Source organism: Enoplosus armatus, chromosome 22, assembly GCF_043641665.1.
Source record: "Enoplosus armatus isolate fEnoArm2 chromosome 22, fEnoArm2.hap1, whole genome shotgun sequence".
NCBI classification, from domain to species: Eukaryota; Metazoa; Chordata; class Actinopteri; order Centrarchiformes; family Enoplosidae; genus Enoplosus; species Enoplosus armatus.
In genome coordinates, this window is record NC_092201.1 from 2313072 (window position 1) to 2324086 (window position 11015).

General features: G+C 41.0%; 2 protein-coding genes across 2 annotated transcripts; both read left to right on the forward strand.

The window, feature by feature from the left end:
* Positions 1 to 2142: 2142 nt before the first annotated feature.
* On the forward strand, positions 2143 to 6343 carry kcnj8 (potassium inwardly rectifying channel subfamily J member 8). Its single transcript, XM_070928675.1, has 6 exons — positions 2143 to 2489; positions 4286 to 4434; positions 4521 to 4681; positions 4946 to 5085; positions 5461 to 5677; positions 6092 to 6343. Exons 1-6 carry the CDS (start codon positions 2143 to 2145, stop codon positions 6341 to 6343), a joined length of 1266 nt encoding a protein of 421 aa, XP_070784776.1.
* Positions 6344 to 7396: 1053 nt separating this feature from the next.
* On the forward strand, positions 7397 to 10749 carry echdc3 (enoyl CoA hydratase domain containing 3). The gene is made up of 6 exons (XM_070929052.1): positions 7397 to 7548; positions 8643 to 8764; positions 8876 to 8973; positions 9129 to 9329; positions 9794 to 9972; positions 10218 to 10749. The coding sequence occupies exons 1-6, from the start codon at positions 7412 to 7414 to the stop codon at positions 10369 to 10371; spliced, it is 891 nt and encodes a 296-aa protein (XP_070785153.1). The 5' UTR covers positions 7397 to 7411; the 3' UTR covers positions 10372 to 10749.
* The last annotated feature ends 266 nt before the right edge of the window (positions 10750 to 11015 follow it).

An 11015-nucleotide genomic window follows, 5' to 3' on the forward strand; every position in this document is an offset into this window, starting at 1 on the left:
TAATATATTAACTACGACTACAGCAGTACCTTTTGCCACGTGTTGATCACAAGCATGGAAGCACACTTACAGTTTATTCTTCTCTCCATCTATGTGCTTTATTTTTACACTCACATCATCTGTCTCTGCAGTTCCTCCTCCTCCTCCTCCTCCTCCTCCTCGTCTCTTAATGACCGAGTGTTCTTTGATCCAGAAGTACGTTTCATAGATCTCCTGTGCTTAGTTTTTGCTGCGTGTGTGTGTGTGTGTGTGTGTCTGGACTCATGTGTTTCCATGCAGTTTCAGTCAGAACCTGCAGCCTTGTAAAATCCAAACCACATTTTGTTTTTGAGACGCTGTCTGTGCAAAAACAGACAAAATGTCCATCTTCTGTCGGTGGAAAGACGAATTATTTTCTTTTATATTGTGTTAGGACTGATTTCGGATATTTTTTTTAACATCTTCCTTCCAGTCTTTAGTTTTGGGGAACAAATAAATGTAAAGATGTTTAATGTTTCTTATTTTAAAAATGGCACAAAGGTGAAAATGTGGGTTAAATTGAGGGTTGACAGCCCATAAACCTTTTGCATGTAACACTGAATGAACGTTACATGATATAATATCTACGCAGACTCTCATGAATGCACATCTGACTGTTAAAGAACTTAAATACCAGACATCAAGTACAGGTTAATGATTTTTTAAATTTTAAATGTATGTAAATGTACATTCTGTATATCCAAGACTTTGAAAAACATATATAGCAAAGTATTATTATGTGTGCCTACTTATTTACTTTTTTCTTTTTTTTTTTACACTTGAAATGATATTAAAATGGTTTTGAGTGAAGTGAGTCTTCTTCTGCAGGTCATGACCCTCAACACTTCGGCTAATATATCATATATGTTGCTAAATGGCGCCCTCTGCTGACTAAGTCTGACATTTCAAGATATGAAATCTCTAATGTGAAAATGCAGCTGCTGTTAGAGCAATTTAGAATTTAAAATAATTAAAATGACATATGATCCACAAACACTCCAGTTTTGAAAAAAAAAAATAAATAAATTGGGGGCTATTTAATAAACACTGCATCATAAACACATTAAATTACGTTGTCTTATGTTTACATTTGTAAAGATGTGGCTTATTCATTTTTGTAACACAATAAGTCATACACAAACAAGTAGTATTTAGGGTCTTATTTTACCTATGTGGTTATATTTATTAGCTAACTAACAATTAATTCTACATCTATAAGTGTATAAAAAGGCCATGTATTTGTTTTACACCATTACATTTGGCTTTCCTGGAGACTATTTCTATATCTTTTCTTGTCTAATTATTGAAGTCCCTTTCTGCACTAACTGTTTCTATTCAAAAAATAGTTCTGAATGACCTGAGACACTTAGAGAAATCATATATATATATTGCTTGGTTGTGGCTGCAAATTAAAAAGGCCATAAAATGTTGCATTTGATCCTTTATGGGGCCGTTGATAAATAACAATATAAAGCCACTCTGAAAGGTTATAATGAAGTTCCATTTTCCACCTAAAATAAACTAAATTAAACTCTAATATACCAAATGAAAGGCCATAACAGACCAAAAGTGACCCAATGTTTGTAACAGACACCTGAAGGTCTCTGTGTTTCTGGAATTAGTCCTTTAAAGTCTAAAAGATCTGATCTGATGGTATTACATTAATAATTAAGGGGTTTAGCAGGTGATTGAACTCAGCAGACTTCATTTAAAACCAGACTTAAAGGGTGTGTGAATTGGTTGGTTTAAAGGAAACTTCGATTCGGTTCATTTGACTTGAAATGTCGCGTTTTCCCGACGGTCCATGAACAGTCCTTGAAGGCAGCAGCACGCCGGTCTGAGCGGGTCTGGACTCTGGAAGTTGGACTACGTCAACAGGAGAGCGGAGACCGTCCCAGCCCTCAGAGGAGCTGAGCGGAGGCGGCGCGCTGCGTCGCTCCGAAACGTCCCCAAATGTCGACAGACGGAGAGGAGTTGGTGCGTCTTTGAGCTGCAGGTGGACGCGTTTGATCCACGACTGATCCTTGATTGATCCATGTTCGATCCGCGCGTAAAGACGCACTGGAGACGGACTAAAAAGTAGCTTTGACGCCTTTTTCTTTTCTTGAGAGCCGCAGCGGGAAGATGTTGGCGAGGAAAAGCATCATCCCGGAGGAGTTCGGTCTGCCGGGGCTCGCCTCCCGGATGCCCCGCAAGCCGGTGTTCAGGGACCGCGTGAACAAAGCGCGCTTCATCGCCAAAAACGGCTCTTGCAACTTGGCGCACAAGAACATCCGCGAGCAGGGCAGATTCCTGCAGGACGTCTTCACCACGCTGGTGGACCTGAAGTGGCGCTTCACGCTGGTCATCTTCACCACGACGTTTGTCAGCAGTTGGCTGCTGTTCGCCATGAGCTGGTGGCTGGTGGCGTTTGCGCACGGAGACCTGGACCCGGAGCGGCATAACGGGACCCACTGCGTCACCGAGGTCAAGTAAGAAAAGACACGGAGCGCTGAGAATATTATAAAAGTGTAATTTATATTGTTAAAGTGGGTTTGATGAGACTTTAAACGTGTTTTTTTTTTTTTTGTCACCAAAATTCTTTCTCTCCATCCTTATTGATCCAAACCTCCCACCCTGCTCTTCCTCTTTCTCCATTTTTAAATTTGATAGAGGAAGAGGAGGAGAAGGAGAGAAAGATATTAATTATGACAGGAAGTCAGGGAACTTTTGCTCTCATTATTTCAGGGGAAATAAAGTAAATATTACAGGAGGAGGAGGAGGAGGAGGAGGGAGAGTTTGGCACCTCCTTCCTACTGTAGCTCACCAACAATTTAATCCTTCCTTCCTTCCTTCCTTCCTTCCTTCCTTTCTTCCTTCCATCCTTCCTTCCTTCTTTCCTTACTTCCATCCTTCTTCTGTCTCTCCTTTCCATCTTTTGTCAGGCTTCAGGTTACCTTTCTTCTTTTTCCACTCCTCAACAGTGCTGCGAAGTAACTAAGTACCTTTACTAAACTAATATTTTGAGGTACTTGTAATTCAGCAGCTAGAATATTTCCACGTTATGTTACTAGCTAACTGTATATAAAGTACTTAAACTAGCTAACTGTATATAAAGTACTTAAACTAGCTAACTGTATATAAAGTACTTCAACTAGCTAACTGTATATAAAGCACTTAAACTAGCTAACTGTATATAAAGTAGTTAAACTAGCTAACTGTATATAAAGCGGTTAACACTAGCTAACTGTATATAAAGCGGTTAACACTAGCTAACTGTATATAAAGTACTTAAACTAGCTAACTGTATATAAAGCGGTTAACACTAGCTAACTGTATATAAAGCGGTTAACACTAGCTAACTGTATATAAAGTACTTAAACTAGCTAACTGTATATAAAGTACTTAAACTAGCTAACTGTATATGAAGCGGTTAACACTAGCTAACTGTATATAAAGCACTTAAACTAGCTAACTGTGGATAAAGTAATCAAACTAGCTAACTGTATATAAAGCGGTTAACACTAGCTAACTGTATATAAAGCGGTTAACACTAGCTAACTGTATATAAAGTACTTAAACTAGCTAACTGTATATGAAGCGGTTAACACTAGCTAACTGTATATAAAGCGGTTAACACTAGCTAACTGTATATAAAGCGGTTAACACTAGCTCCACTTTGAGCAGCCACAACAGTAAATGATGTATCAGTATGGATGGATGATGGATTATTCAGTCGCAGGGGAGATTTTTCTGCAGAACGAGTACTTTTACTTAAATAAAGGATCTGGATACTTCTTCCATCACTGCTCCTCAACCTTTTCCTTCCTCCTCTCCATCACTTCCATTCAAAACCTTGAACATCACATATCGTCAGCACCATTGAGCAGCTGCAGGGTTGTAAGATGTTATTTCTTTCGTTCCATGTTGTTGCTTTGTGAATGTTTCTTACTCTCATAACTGATCAGTTGACCAAATACACCCAAAATGATGCCTTAAATGGGAGCAAATGTTCTTGAGAAAAAGAGCCAGACAGATTTAAATTTACTGAACACTGATCAGAAAAGTTCGAAGCTGCAGGAGGAGATTCTTTCTTTTTCTAAAAATACACCCATCATATCTGCCAAAAATCTCAAAGTGGGCCCCGAGACTCTGAGGAGGGACTCTGTTTGGTAGAATGAATCTATTCTGATGAGTGCGTTGAAACAGGAAGGATCCTGATTTAGGTCTTCAGGTCGTTTAGATGTCAAGTCCAACAAGCCACGACTGAAGCTCTTTCTCTCCTCAGGTCGTTCACGTCAGCCTTCCTGTTCTCCATCGAGGTTCAGGTGACCATCGGCTTCGGGGGACGCATGATAACAGAGCAGTGTCCGACTGCGATCACCGTCCTCATCATGCAGAACATAGTGGGGCTCATCATCAATGCTGTCATGCTGGGTAAGACTTAGAAACTTGTTTCCCACGTCAGGAAACTGTTTCCTCAGTTCAGGTTGCTGATATTTTGTGTGTTTTTCCCTCCTCAGGTTGTATCTTCATGAAGACGGCTCAGTCAAACCGTCGAGCAGAGACGCTGATCTTCAGCCGTCACGCTGTGATCGCTGTCAGAAACAACCGCCTGTGTTTCATGATCCGTATCGGGGATCTCAGGAAGAGCATGATTATAGGAGCGACCGTCCGGTTACAGGTGGTTATTCTGTCTCTAACCTCTGCACTAGTGTCACAAAGTAAAGTTATATTTTTGCAGAGCAATCTTCAGTAGTTTCCTAGATTATCTCCGAGAGAGACGGAACCTTTTTAAGTTTATTTCTGTAAAACACACCTAATCTCCCACAATCCTTTATGTGTACCTCTGAGTTCTTCTGTAAACTCTGTCATCTCTTCAAAAAAAAGGTGCACAAATAAGATTTAAACGAGCTGATGATTAATTAGAACTAAACGTCGCGTGTAGGTGGTGAGGAAGACGACCACTCCAGAGGGGGAGGTGATCCCCATCCATCAGATCGACGTGCAGACGGAGAGCGCGGTGGCCAGCAACAGCCTGTTCCTCCTCGCCCCGCTCATCATCTGCCACGTCATCGACAAAAACAGGTACAGGGACTCCGGACCTGCTGCATTGTTCTTTTAAAATACTCAAACATTTGGCCTCTTTGAGCCTCTGAAAAGCATTCAAATGAAACAATAAAAGAAGGCATTTCGGTCCTTAAACTGCAGATTTAAATGTGTGACTCACCACCTCCATCTGCTGGACAGACACCAACTTACAGGACTGTCTCAAACACTAATTCTACGCTGTTAACAACAGTTATTATGCGTGCAAACTGACAGACTGACTAGTTTCCCACAATGCATTGCACAGAGGAAGTGAAGGTGGTATACCGTAAGGTCACTGTTTTGTTCCACAGTATTTATAATGAAATGAACGACAGGACGCTCTGAAGATGTGGTTGTTGTTTCTGCTCGCAGCCCGCTGTACGACCTGTCAGCCATGGAGCTGCAGTGCAGCGACTTGGAGGTGATCGTCATCTTGGAGGGGGTCGTGGAGACGACGGGGATCACCACGCAGGCCCGGACCTCCTACGTCTCCGAGGAGATCCAGTGGGGTCACCGCTTCGTTCCCATAGTGACGGAAGAGGAGGGCGTGTACTCTGTGGACTACTCCAAGTTTGGTAACACAGTCAAGGTGAGAAGAATATTAGAACAAAGTCTTCCTAAAGATATAAAATGCTTTTGTTTTCTTACTTTTGATACTAACAATATCAATATATATTATACATGTTTCATATTTCTATAATATATGTTAGCATGCTGATGTTAGTTTGTAGAGTTTTGTCTTCTTTCTTGGTGAGCTGTGTTTGACTGCTTGATTTGAAGGTATTCTGTCACATTTTTTAAAAATGCTACGCAAATTAAACTCACAGTAGCCTGAAGGGTGATTTATAACATTTAATTACAATATATTTCTGTTACAAAGAAGAGGAAAGCAAGAAAGAAAGCTGCAAAGTGAGTTTTAAAAGCCAAAAGTCAGGTGGATTATTGCTCAACCTGAACCTCCTGCATGTTAATTACAGAAAATGTTCCGTTGTTGCTCTTGAAGGTTGCGACGCCGCCCTGCAGCGCCAGAGAACTGGACGAGAAGCCGTCCATCTTAATCCAGACTCTCCAGAAGAGCGAGCTGTCGCACCAGAACTCGCTGAGGAAGCGGAACTCCATGCGACGCAACAACTCCATGCGTAAAGGCGCAGGAAGCAGCGGAAACCTGCGCAGGAACAACTCGGGGCTCATACCGCCTAAAGTCCAGTTCTTCACCCCGACCGAGGGGGGCCAGAACCTGAATGCCGTCACCTGACATGAGGCCTGCCTCCTGCTGGCTGCCCTGCTCCTCCTGGTGGGAAGGAGGATTGTGGGTGTTGGTGTGTGTCCTGCTCTGATGGGACTCGTTCTCTTTCTGTTCCCTGCCATATCTAGACTTGTCTCCTAACACTTTTACTGCTAGTGTTCCTCCATGTTTTCGTGCGTGGAGTAATCTAGTTCTTATTGTAGAATTAGCTGCTCAAATCATCGACGTCCTGCAGTCACAGAGTCACCACAAACCAAAAGCATTTCTCTTCATATCATTAAAGCAATAACTACAAACATGGGGCCTTTGTGCCTCTTTACTGTTTTGGGGGAGATATATTTTATTACTGATTAAAGTCACAGTCTAACTACTAGTGGCAACCAATCATTGTACTGTAAATGTATATTTTTCACTTTATTTTGTCGTTTGTGTTGTTTGAGAATAAACGCACTCACTTCATCTGAATGTGGTTTCAATATCTGAAGTGCTCAAATGATCCCAGTGAGTCAATTTGTTCATTTAATAACAACATTAATTCAATGAAATGCAACATTACACATCTGGAAAATGTCTAAAATATCAGCACACAAAAAAATCAGGTTACGTTATGTTGAGAAAAATAAAATATGGACATAAAGTATGAAGATTGAGCCACACTGAATATATGAATTCTGTATAAATCAACAGATCTTACGTAAAGAATGTAACGTAAAGTCACCAAACAGCAGTGCAGTCTATGTTAAGTACACTATTTTTCATTTAACTTATAATTATAGCATATATTTTATGAAAATTAGGTTAAAAAAATATGTTGTTGGAATCAAAATATAACATGCTGGTAACTGGTTTCTCTAAGCACTATTGACTTAATATTAATTGGAAATTAGACCTAATTTGGTAATTTAATAACAAATATTATAAAAGTATATATTTGAAGCCAACAATTTCTAAAATATATATAGAAATGCCTGAATTTCTGGCTCCTGTGGATCTTTGCTCTTCTTACGTTGCGCTACGTGTCGCTGACGTCGTCGTACCCGGAAGTGAGAGTGGGAAGGTGAAGCGGCGAGGGTAAACATGGCTCGTAGTTTAGTGTCCAGAGGTGTCGGTGTGTTTCAGCTCAGCAGGACAGCAACACCGCTGACAGGGACTCGTCTGTACTCCCAGACTCACCCGGAGCCGCCGACGGTGAGACAACAGAACAACGGAATAAGGTGCAGTAACGAAATGTGTCCGTCGTCCTGGAGCTGTTGTTCTCAGGTACTCTCAGGTAGATTCCGCGTATTTATGGAGAGAATATAGACTTTAACAACAACAGCATGTTACAGTGGTACATTTAGTTCTTAATTACACATGCCAAGGTCTTAAGGGGAATTCGGCATAGATGTTATTCCCGTGTAAAGTATATTTTTGTGATAAAAATGTCTTTGGATTTCACTGTTCCCTGCGAGCATTGTTGTTTTTTTTGTTGTTTTCAACTACAGTTTTGAGGTACTTTTTTGCACTTCTACTCCACTATATGTCATATATAAGTTTGCACTTGAGTATAATTATTTGACAGCTAATCAGTGGTGGAAGAAGTACTACAATACTACAGTGTAGAAATACTCAAGTAAAAGTATTTATGTGGATTTAACTACCAAACACATAAAATAGTTAAAGTTAGCCCCAATTTGGGGCTATTCAAATGCAAAACGTTTTACTAATAGTAAAATAATAAAAGTACATTTTGCTGATAATACCTCTGCACATGTGCTCTGTCTTACTTGTTATGTAGTATTTTTACTTGGTATTGCAACCTTTACTTAAGTAAAGAATGAATACTTGTTCCATCACTGAATTTAGGAGCTTAGGTTTTTGGTAAATGCAAAGTCTTTGTTATCAAGTAACTATGCAGCAATTAGAAAACATGTAGGAGAGTAAAAAGTACAACATTTGGTGGTGGAGAGTCAACGCGCATAAAGTACTGTCATGAATTTACCTCCTGTAGAAGAAGTATTCTGTTCATTAATACAAGCACTTAAGTGTTATTGTAGTAGGTTTGTACCTTTTCATAAATGACTAAAGGATATTACTACATACAATTCCTACATGTTTAAATAGACAATATAAGGAAGTGGAACAGAATCAACAGGTGAAACAGGTCAGTTTGTTTTCTGCAGCAAAGTTCGGCGCCTCTTTGACCCACTAATATGGCTGCAGATCTCTGAACTACAGTATCAGTTTAGTAGAGAATTTCTGTAACAAGCTGTCGTGAAACATAACACCGATGTGAAATGTTAATTTCTTCTTCTGCTTTTATTTCCAGGAGAATAATATTGAACAATCCCAAGAAGAGGAATGCTCTGTCTTTGTCCATGCTGGAATCCCTCCGAGAAAACATCCTAACTGATGTGGACAGCGATGATCTCAGAGTCATTATCATATCCGGTAGCTATTTATTGTGTGTGTGTGTGTGTGTGTGTGTGATGGAGAGAGAAAGATGCTGGTTTAACCGTGTAATGTGTGTGTGTGTGTGTGTGTGTGTGTGTGTGTTGTCAGCCAAAGGTCCAGTGTTTTCCTCTGGACACGACCTGAAGGAGCTGACGTCGGCTCAGGGCCGAGAATATCACACAAAGGTGTTTCACACCTGTGCAGAGGTTAGCTTGTCTTCCTCATATCATGTCATCACGTCATCAGCCTTTTATTAGCTATTTATTAAAAGTCAGATCTGCTTCACCTCTGATATGATGCACTTTTTGCGAGCGAAATCTCTCTCACACGCACAAACAACTCTCCGGCTGTCGTGCTTCAGGTAATGACTCTCATACAAGACATACCTGTTCCGGTGATCGCCATGGTGAACGGTGTCGCCACGGCGGCTGGCTGCCAGCTCGTTGCCAGCTGTGACGTCGCCGTGGTGACGGAGAAGTCCACCTTCGCCACTCCGGGTGTCAACGTGGGTCTGTTCTGCTCGACGCCGGCGGTGGCCATCGGCAGAGCCGTGCCGAGGAAGGTGAGAACTGAAAGGCTGATGTTTTCATTTGTGTACTTTTGATGTTTTTATGCGATAAAAACTTTGAGCGATTAGATTGACACGTTTAGTAAATAATGCATTATCTCACAATAATAACAGAATCGATAATTAATAAATCTCTCAGTCGTTGTTGGCTTATTACAAATAATAATGATAAAAAAAATGTGTTTTAGCTGCATTTTATGTTTTTTATTTGAAAGTCATGTTTTGGAAATCAAGTTTTTATTCATTTATTATCTATTATTATCTTTATTAGATTAATTAGCAACTTTTTTCATTACTCATTGATCGTTTAAATCATTTATCGAACAAAAATACCAAATACTCTCTAGTTCCAGCTTCTCAAATGTGAGGATTTGCTTATTTTTTTAAGTTTTTATATCCTTGTAAATGTAACATCAAGCCCTAATTTATTTACACTTCTGCTTCCTTCTTTTTACCAGGTTGCCATGGAGATGCTGTTCACGGGAACTCCCATCTCTGCCCAGGATGCTTTGCTGCACGGTCTGGTCAGTAAGGTGGTGCCGGAAGAACGGCTGGAGGAGGAGACGTTAGCCATCGCCCAGCGGGTGTGTCGGGCCAGCCGACCTGTCGTGGCCCTCGGCAAGGCCACTTTCCAGAGGTGAGGGTTGTCAGAGGACAGACAGACTTTTCCTCGTGGTTATCAGTGTGTTTTAAACTCCAGGGATGCTTGAGATTGATCAAGGGGTCCCCCATAAACAAGAAAAGGTGGAATTTCACATATTCAGTTGGACTGGCAGATGAAATCCGTGATAATCGAGATACCTCGCGTGGAAACATTTTGAACATTGTGATTAATACATTTCCTTTCGCGTTGTGTCCTCCCCTCCTTTGTTTCCCCCAAAGACAAATGGCTCAAGGTCGAGATGCAGCGTACGCCACCGCCTCCAAGGTGATGGTTGACAACCTGGCTCTAAGAGACGGACAGGAGGGGATCCGGGCCTTCATAGAGAAACGCAAGCCAGTTTGGAGCCATAAAGCAGAAAAAGCCCACGACTGATTGACTGTCGGAGAGAGGCCTTTATCACTGCAATGATGTAGTGATTATCCTGACTGGTACACATGATTTTCAGTCACTGGTGTGGAATAATTACCGCCAGCCCCAACCTAATGTGTGGGCTACGCTACTTCTAAAATGTAGATGTGTAATTTGCAGGATCACAATGATTGAAGTCTGAATTGTTTTGCTGAGAGTAAAGACAAGTAGATGAACCAGTGTGTGCTGCACAAAGCTGCAGTGCGGAGATGAGAAGGAAATACACGGTTACCGCCAGAGGACTCAAGATGTTTAAAGACATAAGGGACTCTTAAAGCTAAAGTATGCTGCTTTCTGTATTTGTATAATGTTCAATGCAATAAAAAGGGTTACAAACTGGTAGCAGTTGTGTCAAATGATCTGGAAGAAAAAGTCTGCATCATTTTCTGCATGGACAACGATACTAATAGTTTAAGCTCTTCCGAGGCCTGGATGGGCATGAAAATCTCTTGGTTGAATCATCAGCACAAAAGATAAACAACTGTGTTTAGAAAATATCTGGTTCTTTGATAAAATGTGAAACTGCAACTCTCAAGGTGCATTTCAGCATGAAACCTCCGGCCACAGAGCTTAAAACAGCTGTGTGCATCGCAGACGGTCAGCAGGAA

What these genes read in the sequence shown, in the direction of transcription:
- kcnj8 (XM_070928675.1), top strand. Translation starts at nt 2,143, where the DNA reads ATGTTGGCGAGGAAAAGCATCATCCCGGAGGAGTTCGGTCTGCCGGGG. An exon ending in CACTGCGTCACCGAGGTCAA is followed by an intron (nt 2,490 to 4,285) that starts GTAAGAAAAGAC and finishes TTCTCTCCTCAG; the next exon opens with GTCGTTCACGTCAGCCTTCC. An exon ending in GAGCGACCGTCCGGTTACAG is followed by an intron (nt 4,682 to 4,945) that starts GTGGTTATTCTG and finishes CGTCGCGTGTAG; the next exon opens with GTGGTGAGGAAGACGACCAC.
- echdc3 (XM_070929052.1), top strand. Translation starts at nt 7,412, where the DNA reads ATGGCTCGTAGTTTAGTGTCCAGAGGTGTCGGTGTGTTTCAGCTCAGC. An exon ending in CAACAGAACAACGGAATAAG is followed by an intron (nt 7,549 to 8,642) that starts GTGCAGTAACGA and finishes TTTTATTTCCAG; the next exon opens with GAGAATAATATTGAACAATC. An exon ending in GCAGAGCCGTGCCGAGGAAG is followed by an intron (nt 9,330 to 9,793) that starts GTGAGAACTGAA and finishes TCTTTTTACCAG; the next exon opens with GTTGCCATGGAGATGCTGTT.